We start from the raw sequence: 12,892 nt of genomic DNA, 5'->3' as shown, positions 1-12,892 counted from the left end.
AAAATTGGCAAAACAACATTGAGGTGATATGGGTCAGGCGGAATATGATTGTCTAAACAAGTGAGTTTTGAGTTTGGATTTGAAAAGATTAAATGAGTTGATGGTACGAAGATCTGGAGGGAGGGAATTCCAAAGATGGGGAGCAGAGCGACTAAACGCCCTGTTCCCCATTGTGACAAGACAAGCAGGGGGAACAGAAAGATGGCAGGTGTGAGATGACCGGAGTGAACGAGTAGGGATGTTTAAATGGAGAAGATCTGAGATATATAGAGGAGCCATGTTATGAACTGCTTTGTAAGTAATGAGAAGTATTTTAAAGATGATCCTCTGTTTGACAGGAAGCCAGTGAAGTTGTTGCAAGACGGGAGTGATATGATGAAAAATAGGGGTCTGAGTAATCAGGCGTGCAGCAGAGTTCTGTAGGAGCTGAATTATGCTGATAAGTAAGCATCTAAAATTCAAATGTCTAATATTTAAAGATAATAACAGATTAATGATAAATTAGGAAGAGTCATTATTGTTTTAGCAGAAATTCATGGGCAAAGTCTTATTTTGGCTAATATTTATGCACCTAATGCTGTGTAACATCTGAGGTTGTTACCCATCCTACCAACCACCAGAGGGAGTCCTCTCCTGAATACTGATCTTCACCCATTTCTTCACTGCTCATTTCCTGTTTACCACATGTATATATAGCATGCAGTTCCATTGTTCATTGTGAACTATTGCCAGTTTACCCTGCCTTACCGAGTGTTTTTCCATTGACATTGTTTCTTGATTCATGTTATGACCATTGCCTGTTTTTCTGGATTTACTGCTTTTTGGATTACCCTTTGTTTTTTTTTGCCTGGTTGGACTATCTATTTGGTTTATTGGATTTATCTGCCAGCTTTATGACTTAAGTCTTTCTGCCTGCTGTTTTGGATTGTTTGCTTGTGTCTCTTTTAATAAACTTCCTGCACATGGATCCTAACACCGTCTCTATGTCCAGTTCGTTACACGTTGATGATCAAGGCTTTTTTATAGATCTTGAAGGGATGTTGCAAGCCTCTGGCACCCCTCATGATATAATATTGGGAGGAGACTTTAATCTATTGATGGGCTCAGTCCTTGATCATAGTGAAGCAAAAGTGTTTAAGCCCACTAGAGCAACATTGATGCTTCACAGGATGTGTAAAAATCTTGTTCTTACAGATATTTGGAGACTTTTGAAACCATCCGTTAGGGACTGTACAGTTGTTTCATCAGTACATAAGATTTATTCTAGAATAGATTTGTTTTTATATCTAAGTCCCTTATTTCATCTGTTGTTGACTGCTCAGTTGGGAACATTTTAGTCTCAGATCACGCCCTGGTGAGTTTAGAGGTGTTGCCACATATGGATAAAAAGAAATCAAATCGTTTTATTGTGTCTCTTTTGCAAAATCCTGAATTCTAACAAATGTTAAATGCTGAAATCAATTTGTATATGGAGACCAACTGGTCCTCAGTATCCTCTGTGGGCATGGCTTGGGAGGCACTATAAGCAGTTCTTAGGGGTCAGATCATACGGTATGCCTCATTCATTAAAAATCCAAAGCACAAGAACTCGTGAAGTTGGATGGGAATATTAAAAGTGCCAAATATAATGGAAAGCTTCCACTAACCATGACACAAGCCCAGATCAGTCTGATTCTTAAAAAGGACAAAGATCCAAGCGAGTGTAAGAGTTACCATTTCCCTGATCCTGATAGGTGTAAAATATTGTCGTATATTTTGGCTAACCGATTAAGTAAAGTTATGACATCTCTTATACATATAGATCAGGTGGGGTTTTTTCGTGGCCACAGCTCTTCTGATAACATTATGCATTTCATCAATATTATGTGGTCACTGGCAAATAATCAATAAAATTAGTTAATAATAAACCCAACGCATAGACCTTTTATTAATAGACCTAAAAGCATCTCATCACATTGTAGCAATATCAGATCATTCCTATAATCATTTAAAAAGGTTTATGTGGGGATTGCATTGTGCCTTTAGTTGACAGACCTATTTTTAAGTGCTGCACAGGTATTATAGCCTCTTACTTTTATTTATAAATGGCTTTTTAAGCTTTGTAAATTGTTTCTTTTGTATTTGTCATATATTTGGATAACTTCTGAACTACTTGCTTTCTGGCAGTATGGTTTCTAACCAGGGCTGGACTGGACCCATACTGGCCATTTTCCCGGTGGGCTGTCTCACTTTGTGGCCAATCAGGGGCAGAATGGCTACTGACTACATGAATGTGTGTATTTTTTTGTATACACTCCATGTATTTGTCTTACTTTATGAAGCCAGAGTGTCACCTGCACAAACACTAACACACACATCTCCAGCTGTTTCTCCATGAACTTTCACTGGAGCTCTGGCCCCCAGCGGGACCTTCGTGAGCTCCTTTAAATGTCTCCATCAGAGCCTGAATGTTAAATTGAGCCCGGGGCTCTCCTCTGTTCAACCTTCTTATATTAGATCAAAATCTAAGAGAGAGAGGTGGTCTCAGAGCTTTTGAAACAGTGACCAAGCTGTTTGGATCATTATCTTTTCCACAGAGATACTTTGCACAGTAAATGTTTTCTCAACTGCTGTGTGTGTGTGTGTGTGTGTGTGTGTGTGTGTGTGTGTGTGTGTGTGTGTGTGTGTGTGTGTGTGTGTGTGTGTGAGCGTGTATTTATCACTTTGTGGGGACCAAATGTCCCCATAAGGATAGTAAAACCCGAAATCTTTGACCTTGTGGGGACATTTTGTCGGTCCCCATGAGGAAAACAGCTTATAAATCATACTAAATGATGTTTTTTGAAAAGGTAAAAATGCAGAATGTTTTCTGTGAGGGTTAGGTTTAGGGGTAGGGTTAGGTTTAGGGGATAGAATATATAGTTTGTACAGTATAAAAACCATTATGTCTATGGAAAGTCCCCATAAAACATGGAAACACAACATGTGTGTGTGTGTGTGTGTGTGTGTGTGTGTGTGTGTGGACCTAATATGTTTCAAATGATGGTAATATCTTACTCTCTCCTCTTGCAGGACTGCACCGTCTATGAAACCGAAAATAAGATCCTCCATGTGGTAAGCGTTTCTGCCCTGATTTACGCTGCAATATGAGGCTGATAATGAGCCCTAATATTGTTCCTGTGAGCTCCATTCCTTCATTTACAGGAAGAGCTGTGAGGATGTTCTCCGCAGAACACACACACATTCTCTCTCTAGTGGTTATTTCTGTGCAGTAGACAAAATCTAAACTCCTGACTGAGATTATGACCACACAGTGATGTGAACAGATACATTTGAATGTTGATATCTAGATTTAGAATTCAGATTCATTTTTGTGATTTGATTAATTTGGATGGTTTGTTTCAATGAACAAGTTCAAAAAATGTAGTCACTGATTTGTTTGAGTCATCAATCAGAAGTCAGAATTCCCTGCATTTTTGCCCCAAGTCTTTTACTTGCTAATTTTCCGTAGTGAGATAGATATAGCATTTCATGAAAGATTACTATTTATCTATCTAGATTATATTATTAATCAAGTTATATATCAACAATTAATTTCAATGTACATTAGGGTGTTTCTTAGTTGTATCAAGGAATAGTTCTCCCAAAAATTTGTATTCTATCATCATTTACTCATATACTGTCATGACTGGAAGGGAGGACCAAACACTGGACTGCAATCAATGAGCTTTATTTTAAGGTAAAAATAACAGAAACAAAAAGCTCTCAAGATGAAGGAAAAACAGAAACAAGAATCTCTTAAACAGTGTACAAAACATAAATTACATTACAGCGAGGCACTTACAATTAAAGTGAATGAGGCCAATTTTTGGAGGGTTTAAATTTAGAAATATGAAGCTTGTCAGGTAAGCTTTTCGTGAACTTTTATTATACTACTCTAGATTTGGCCCTGAGGTAAAGTTCCCTTCGCAGTCACAGGAGGCCCACAGCCAGACTCTATGTGAGATTCTCCTCTCGTGCACACTAGCACACAGACCAATGAGTGTGTGGCAGGTCCTGTTGTCACCACAGACTGCTGGGCTGGGCACAGCTGTCATTCTCGCTCCCACAGTTATAAATACCTTCACATTGGCCTGCGAGCAGCGGATTTCATTCCCCAGCACCACCCCACCTCGACTACTGACTGTAGGAGGAGAAACAAACACACCAATGACACCAGATGAAAGGGGAAGCAGACAGAAAGATGAAACCAAAACACAAAGTAAATTAAAATGCTACAGGACTCTATAAAGTGAATATGATTCAGCAAGATACCATCAGTATACCATCCTTGTATACTTTGCAAATGCAAATTTGTGTTTTTCATCTATAGTTATAGGTATATAATGTATACTTTTAATAAGGAAATTTAGGTTTCAGATGGCAAAAGAACCAAATCACCACCTGCTAACCAAAAACCTGTTGCCAAAACAGCAAAACATCAGAGCCTAGATAGATAGATTGACCATTAAAGTCACTGCAACATTCATGATGTTGCTTCATTTGAAATCAGAAGCAAAATCAGTGCTAATAATAATGTGAATGTTTGATATAAAAGAAAGGATGAGAATTCATAGAGAGCAGACAAACAAAACAAAACAGAGTGGCTGATTGAAATAACTTTAAAACACTAGACTAGAACAAGCAAGAACATTTTTAGAGTCAGTGTTTAGTTGTGGCAATACTAAAGCCACATTAAGCACTGGCAGAAACAACAGCCTGAGAACCCAACTATTCCCAAACCGGTACTCAACCAATAAACAATCAACTTTCTGCCAGATACAAATTCTTCTCCAAACCAAATTATCATGATAATTATCACAGACCAACAAAACACCCCATGTCCTAAATTAGCACACAGCTTTAATCTTAAGCATAACACTGTCCTTCACAATGGGAATGACTTCAATGCTACATTTCACAGCACCTGTTTTACAAACTGTGCCCCAAAAAAGCTGTACACAGACTTCAGTTAAAGATGTGTTCAATGATCATGGGATATTAACCCTATGTTTGATCATAACTTTGAAGCAGAATTATTGTATTGCTAATGAATGTTTGATGAAATGACTGCCCATTGTAGCAAATATATATTGATCCACAACCTCATCACTCTTCCGTCGTCTTTCTTATTCTCTCTCAAAGTGTAAGACTTTGTCTGGAGTGTGTGACCACATCATCTCACTGTCGTCAGACCCCCTGGTCTCCCAGTCTGCTCACCTGGAGGTGGTTCAGCTGGCTAACATTAAACCTATGGATGGTCTGGTACGATCTCATACACACCCACCTGAACTACACCTGAACACCGCTACATAAACTTGGACATACTGTACCATACTGCCCTGCAAGTTCAAAATACAATAACTGAATTTTGTCAAAATTGAGTAATCAGGTCTCATAGATTCTTTTTTTATTCTTTGATTGATGGGTTTGACTCTGTTAAGAAAAAATATAGTTTATATTCCACATTACCCAGACAAAACCATTTTTCTCAGTTTAAGTGGTGCCATTGTTACCACATTCTGGCTTTGTTGGGCACCATAGACTATTATTATATTTACTACAGACCAGCCCTGACCTTGAAATCATATTCCACTGTAATGTCTGTGAGGTACAGTATAAAGTGTGTTTGTGTGTGTGTGTGTGTGTGTGTGTGTGTGTGTGTGTGTGTGTGTGTGTGTGTGTGTGTGTGTGTGTGTGTGTGGGCGGGTTTGGGTGGTTTACGAGAACATATTTTAGGTTACAAACTGGTAATTATAAGGGTATTATGCTATAAATGTGGTTTATGAGGTCATTTCTAGTGTCCCCATAATTCAAATCACTTAAACATGCTAAATATATGTTTTTTTTTATGTAAAAATGCCGAAGATTTTTTGTTTAGGTTACCCTAGGGGTAGGGTTAGAGGATAGAACCTATAGTTTGTACAGTATAAAAATCATTATGTCTGTGGAGAGTCATCATAAGGATAGCCGTACCAACGCGCGCATGTGCGTGCCTGCGCGTTTGCGTGTGTGTTTGTGTGTGCGTGCGTGCGTGTGTGTGTGAAAGAAACAGAAAACGAATCGGTTACCTAACGTAACCTCGGTTCTCTCTAGAAGAGGGAACGAGTATTGCGTAAGCTAGCTTACGCTACGGGAAAGATTCATCTTTTCTGAGATATTGAAGCCAAAAAATTGTCCTTAATTTTGTATCCATTGTCAACGCAGTGCAGCAGCTGTATACCTTGAGCGGGCTAGCTAGCGAGCTCATTGGTTGCTCTGCGGCAACTGCTGCAGCCTATAGACGAACTTGAGTGAACTTGCGTCCAATGACAGTGCGCCCGCGCCGTCACTGTATCAAAGCCCGCCAGAATGGGCATGGCTAGAGTGCATATAAGCATAAGTTCGTAGGCCGGAACCCTGGTTTTCATTGAATGAAGCGAAAATCGCTCGTGGCGCGAGCACGGCCGGCTACGCAATACTCGTTCCCTCTTCTAGAGAGAACCGAGGTTACGTTAGGTAACCGATTCATTCTCTTACGAGATGTTCGTATTGCGTAAGCATTGTCAACGCCGTGCGCGCCAAGCATCCACTGCATGAGCCCCGGGGGTGAGGGGACCCGGGGGAGCCCTTGTGAGTGGGGGAATAATATTTGGCTGGCAAGAGTGCGGGCCAGTGTGTGTGTAATACATAAGCACATAGTGGGAAGGGAAAGACAGAGCGGCGGTGCCGGTCTGTGTGGAATGAGTCCCATCAGTGCAGCTCACCAGGGGAGCTGTAGCGTATTAAACCGCTAGTAGTTTTGCCTGCAGGGCGGGCACTTCCAGATTGTAAAATCTGACAAAGGTGGAGGGGGAAGCCCAGCCCGCTGCCACACATATGTTGTGAATGGAAATCCCGCTGGACCATGCCCACGAGGAGGCCATGCCTCTAGTGGAGTGAGCCCTAATGCCTAACGGGCATGGTAGGTCTTTTGACGCGTACGCGGTAGCAATAGCGTCCACTGTCCATCTAGACAGTGTCTGTTTCGAGGCGGCGAGACCTTTGGTGCGCCCTCCGAACGAAACGAAAAGCTGCTCAGAGCGTCTGAAAGAGGCGGAGCGCGCAGTATACAATCTCAGTGCTCTGACTGGGCAAAGGAGATTGGCGTCGCGTTCGCTATCGGATGCTGGCAGCGCCGATAGGGAAATGATTTGTGCTCTGAAAGGAGTACCGATCACCTCGGGGACATAGCCGTGTCTAGGCTTTAAAATGACCTTGGAGTCACTCAAGACACGCAGCGCTGACAGACAGAGCGTGAAGGTCTCCCACACGTTTAACTGATGACAGGGCAGTTAGAAAAACGGTTTTGAGTGAAAGGTATTTCAAATCCACGGATTGAAGCGGTTCGAAAGGGGGCTTTCATAGCTTCGAGAACTACGGAAAGATCCCAGATAGGAACTGATGGGGGCGCGGGGTTCATCCTTCTAGCTCCCCTGAGGAAGCGGATGACCAGCTCGTTTTTTCCCAGTGACTGGCGCGCAGGGGTTCAGCGAACGCCGACGGCCGCCACGCATACACTTTGAGCGTGGATAGGGATCTGCCCTTATCCAGCAGCTCTTGTAAAAACACGCAGCAGCGACGACACCCCACATGTCCGTGGGTCCAGGTCTCTGTCGGTGCACCATTTTGAAAACACAGACCATTTGGACGCATAGAGTCTTCTCGTGGAAGGGGCTCTAGCATGTATGATAGTGTTTATTACTCCTTCTGGCAAAGCGACGGGTAGTCGCTGATCACCCACGCATGCAGCCCAGCTCTGGGTGGGGATGCCAGATCGTGCCGCAAGCTTGAGAGAGGAGATCTGCTCTCACTGGAATGGGCCACGGGGCTGTCAGTGACAGCTGCGTAAGCTCCGGGAACCATGTCTGATTCGCTATGAGGAGCACCGAGTGACGCGTTTCCCTGATACCTGTGGCAATAGCGAGACGGGAGGGAAGGCGTAAAGCGGGCAGTTGAGCCAGTCCTGGGCCAGCGCGTCCTCGCTTTTTGAGAAAAATACTGGACAGTGAGAGTTCTCTTCTGACGCAAAGAGGTCTATCTCTGCTCTGCCGAATATGCTCCATAACTTCTGGACTGTTTGAGCGTGCAGGGACCATTCCCCTGGGGAAATTTTGTCTCTGGACAGTCTGTCTGGGCCATCATTCAGGTGGCCTGGCACGTGCATCGCCCTCAGCGAGCGCAGGTGGCACTGGGACCAACTCAGTATGCGTTTTGTCAGATGGAAGAGGTTCCTGGATCTGACACCGCCCTGACGGTTCAATAGGATACCACAGATCTGTTGTCCGAACGGACCAGGACGTGGTGACCCTGAATGACCGGGAGGAAGCGCACGAGCGCGTACTCGACCGCTATCATTTCCAGACAATTTATGTGAAGGAGCTTTTCCTGAACTGACCATAGGCCAAAAACCGAGAGCCCTCGCGAGACTGCGCTCCAACCCATGTTGGACGCCGCCTGTCGAGATGACTTTTCGGCGAGATACAGCTCCCATCGCCACTCCCCGCTGATACCATTCGCCACTGCCCAGGGCTGCAGAGCTGAGATACAGGTCTGAGTCACTCTGATCGGCTGGCGCCCGCGGCCCAAGCCCGGCGAGACGCGTGGGTGTTTAGCCAATGCTGAAGCGGGCACATGCACAGTAAACCCAGCTGAAGTACTGCTGCGGCTGAGGCCATGTAACCTAGCATTCTCTGAAATTTTTTCAGAGGCGTGAGGCTGTTCATCTGAAAGGACGCTGCTAGTCTCTGAACACGGCGCAGCTGTGTAGATAAGCGAGCCGTCATCGCCATGGAGTCTAGTTCTATTCCAAGGAAGGAAATTGCCTGACTGGGCTGTAGTGAGCTCTTGGTCCAATTGACTGCAAGACCCAAACTGTTCAGATGACTGAGGAGAACTGTCCTGTGAGACAGAAGCTCCGTATGTGACTGTGCCAAAATCAGCCAATCGTCCAAATAGTTCAGAATTCGCAAGTCCTGACTCCGCAGGGGTGCGAGTGCCGCATCCATGCACTTCGTGAAAGTACGGGGTGCTAAAGACAGGCCGAATGGAAGGACGGTGTATTGATAAACCTGGCCGTGAAGGCGAATCTCAAGAATGGCCTGTGCAAGGATTTATCTGAATCTGAAAGTAGACATCTTTCAGATCGAGAGAAATAAACCAGTCCCCCTGGCGCACATGCGCGAGGAGTTTCCTGATTGTAAGCATTTTGAACGGTCTTTTTGCGAGCACCTTGTTCAAAACCCTGAGATCTAATATTGGTCTGAGGCCGCCGTCTTTCTTGGGGACAAGAAAATACCGGCTGTAAAACCCCGACTCGCTCAGAGAAGGTGGCACTCTCTCTATGGCCCTTTTGCACAGAAGGTTTGCTATTTCTGAACGAAGCATGCAGGCTGCTTCCGTGTTCACAGTAGTTTCGAGCCGCTCTGAAGCGGGAGGGCGGCGATCGAACTGTAGCAAACAGCCCTGTTTTATTGTGCTTAACACCCATTTGGATATCCCTGGGATAGCTTTCCACGCTTTGAAGCGTAATGCTAGAGGGTGAATGGCCAAGTCGCCCTGATTGCCGCACACAGCGAGCTGAACAGAATGTGTGAGCCGCTTACTGTGCTTATGCATGACTGCTCGCAGACAGCAGGGACAGGCTGTTCTGTGAGTGACTTCCGATTGAGGTGAATGGGGAAAGAGTCACATCTGTGAAGTGATGCGCGAGCATAGTCACGGGCATGGGACTTACATACAGAGAGGTGTTTGCTGGCCGTGTGACAGAGCGGGCAGAGAAGGGTGCGCGCATGGATTCGGTGGGCGCTTATTGATTCTAACACTCGAGCTGGCTGTGCCAGCTTTATGTGAGTGGGCTCTGATAGGGACACGGAAGTGTAATGCTTGTGTGTAGGGGTGAACACTGGATTGTGGGCACATTTTCTACACATAAGGCATGTTTGCTTTTCACAAGATTTCTTTGGGTCGCCGTGAAAACGGCATTTGAGTGCAGGCAAGCGGGCAGTATCACCGGCTTGTTGGCTGCTGAATCCACCACTGCAGTAGCCTGAGAGAAGGGGACTGACAGGGGCGAAGCTTTGACGGTGGTCCGGCCGCGGCAGGACTGAGCCGTCGTTTCCTTAACAAAGCTAGGAGGACTTCGGTTGCTCAGGTTTCAGCGCAATCTTAGGCCGAGGCCTGCGGGGGGGCGGCGGTCTGCGGCGGCTGTCTGAGCGCGTTCTAGGGCGGCCGCCCTGTCGACGCTGAGAAGTCTGGCTTTGCTGAGCTGGGCGCTGTGAAGAGGCTCGTGCAGGAGGCTGGTCACGTGGGCGGCCTTCAGAGGAGCTAGCGTGACGAGGCAGGAAGAGATTCATGGCTTGGGTGGCTTTCTGGACTTCCGAGAAACAATGCCACTCACCGCGGAACCGAAGAGACCGGACGGAGAGAGCGGCGCGTTGAGGAACGTGGAGCGTTCAGCTTCTCCCATGTCGGCTAGCGTTAGCCATAGGTGTCTCTCGGTCACAGTCAGCGCGGCCATGCACTTCCCTAGGGCTTGAGCTGCAGCTTTGGTGGCGCAAAGGGCGAGATCCGTCGCGCTCCTTAGATCTGAAACAGCCTCTGGGTGCCTGCCTTTCTCATTCCACTCTCGAAGCAGGTCCGCTTGGAGGATCTGTAAAACGGCCATGGAATGCAGAGCAGATGCGGCTTGTAGTTCAACACAGGCGGAAGTAGTTCTGCAGGCCTTAGACGGGAGCACTGGCTTAGACCGCCATCTCGCGGAGGGCGGGCAAAGGTGTGCTGCTACCGAATCCTCGACCGGGGGGATGGAAGAGTAGCCCCTCTCGGTGGCGCCGGCCCATCGAGCAAGAGAGGTGGAGACATGGGATCGGTTCCTGGCCGAGAGAGCGCTGCTCCACGATTTAGAGAGCTCGGCGTGGAGTTCCGGCAGGAAGGGAGCGTCCGGCCGCTGGCGCCGGGCGACGGCTCTGAAGAAAGCAGCCGCCGAGTCTGTTGGGAGCCTGCTCAGAGGGCGGTGACCACTCAAGCCCGAGGCGGTCGACGGCCTGTGTGAGGAGGCGCGTTAGTTCTTCCTCGACCCGCGCGGGTCCTGCTGGATTCCTGGGCCGAGGAGGAGGCTTGGGAGCCTGACCACCCTCGCTGTCCGAAGCCATGATGGAACAGCAGCCCTTATCATCCGCCTCGTCATCCGAGATGGCAACAGTGCGGCCGCCGGCGGCAACTGCGCGGCTCCGGGGGCGGGAGGGTGAAAGCGAGGCTCGAGGGAGAGGCTCCGGCAAGGTAGTCGCTTCTAACACCGGTTCCGGCAGCCTTTGGGAGCAGTGCTTCTTTCTGCGCGGCGAAACGAAAGGCGGCGCGGCGGCTTCGGTTTTGAGTGCTTCGAGTCGAGCCCGCAGGGTCGACATCGGTAGCTCCTCGCAGAGGTCGCATCCGCCGTCAGCGAGGGCGAGCTCTGCATGTTCCAGTCCCAGGCAGAGAGTGCAGATGAGGTGGCGATCTCTGGCGCTGAGAGGGGCGCGGCATGAGGCGCAGGTGGTGCGAGGCATCTTTAAAAAGACGCTCGTTGCTCTTTTTGTGAAGTTCGCTTGCTCTAAAAAGGATACGTCGCCGGGTGGCGTAGCTCGCAGGATGGCTGAAGGTGGCGAAGACGGCCGGCTTCTTCGAGCGCTGTCCAAGCTTGCTAGATGCCCCTCGAACGGCGACGCGGCTTCTGCAGTTCAGAGATGCGAAGAGCTTCGCTGAATACATGAAAATCAGGGTTCCAGCCTACGAACTTACGCTTATATGCACTCTAGCCACGACCATTCTGGCGTGCTTTGATACAGTGACGGCGCGGGCGCCTGTCATTGGACGCAAGTTCACTCAAGTTCGTCTATAGGCTGCAGCAGTTGCCGCAGACCAACCAATGAGCTCGCTAGCTAGCCCGCTCAAGGTATGCAGCTGCTGCACTGCGTTGACAATGGATACAAAATTAAGGATAATTTTTTGGCTTCAATATCTCAGAAAAGATGAATCTTTCCCGTAGCGTAAGCTAGCTTACGCAATACGAGAGAACCTCTCGTAAGAGAACTGGCATTACTGCACACTTCCACTGGCTTAGCAGGATGTGATGTGATGGAGCTGAAATGTACAGAAGCTTAGACTGAAAGCTGAAGATAAAATGTCCCTCTCTGTGAGGATTATAGCAAAAGATATTGTGAGTGTGTTTCTGTTTGTCTGTGCAAGTGTCCACATGGTGAATGTGTATGTGTAATTTGCGTTCATGATCAAAAGAGTCATTATTCAATGTTATTAGAAGTATTTTCACTTCTCCAAGCACACAAGACAAGAGAAAGATGGCTAGAAGCTACTTTGAAGTATTTCCTTTTTCATTCATGTATGATTGAGAGGAAGAGATGTAGAAATAATTAATTAGAGACTGCTAATCAGTGTCATAATTTTTTGCCTGTGTTTCTATTGTTCCTAAAAGGGAATGTACATTAAATCCACATATGATGGACTTCACGTTATCACAGGAACCACAGAGGGGGTAAGAAACAGCTTGTGTATGGGTGTATGTTCAAATTCATGTCTTTATTATGTCCAATATGCTGTAGATAAAGTAATGCATTTCAGTAATTCCTTTACTGATCCCTTACTGTACAGCCATTACTGCTGACTCTAAAAATCAAAGAGAAAAAGAGAGAGAAAGCTATACAGATAGTAGTGGACAGGGTAATCTAAATAAAACTTATGGATATGTGACTAAAAGCTCTTAGTTTTCGATGTAGCTCTTATAATGAGTCCCCAATAATTTTACTTGAGTCTCCACTGGAGTTTCAGAAAAGATTGCTAAATGTCAACAAACTGTGCTCAG

The 12,892-nt window shown here is 46.4% G+C and overlaps 1 protein-coding gene across 7 annotated transcripts in view; it reads left to right on the top strand.

Annotated features, from left to right (window-relative positions):
- LOC127634705 (connector enhancer of kinase suppressor of ras 2-like) overlaps positions 1 to 12,892 on the top strand; it is a 95,756-nt gene that overhangs the window by 39,818 nt on the left and 43,046 nt on the right. For all 7 annotated transcript variants that reach the window (XM_052114355.1, XM_052114356.1, XM_052114354.1 and 4 more), the window contains exons 5-7: positions 3,052 to 3,093; positions 5,164 to 5,283; positions 12,506 to 12,565. In XM_052114355.1, coding sequence (XP_051970315.1) covers positions 3,052 to 3,093; positions 5,164 to 5,283; positions 12,506 to 12,565 — 222 coding nt within the window. The remainder of the gene's footprint in view (positions 1 to 3,051; positions 3,094 to 5,163; positions 5,284 to 12,505; positions 12,566 to 12,892) is intronic.

This window comes from Xyrauchen texanus, chromosome 42 (assembly GCF_025860055.1).
Source record: "Xyrauchen texanus isolate HMW12.3.18 chromosome 42, RBS_HiC_50CHRs, whole genome shotgun sequence".
In the NCBI taxonomy this organism is placed as follows: domain Eukaryota; kingdom Metazoa; phylum Chordata; class Actinopteri; order Cypriniformes; family Catostomidae; genus Xyrauchen; species Xyrauchen texanus.
Note: the sequence above shows the minus strand (reverse complement) of the source record. Positions and strands in the feature narration are given on the sequence as shown.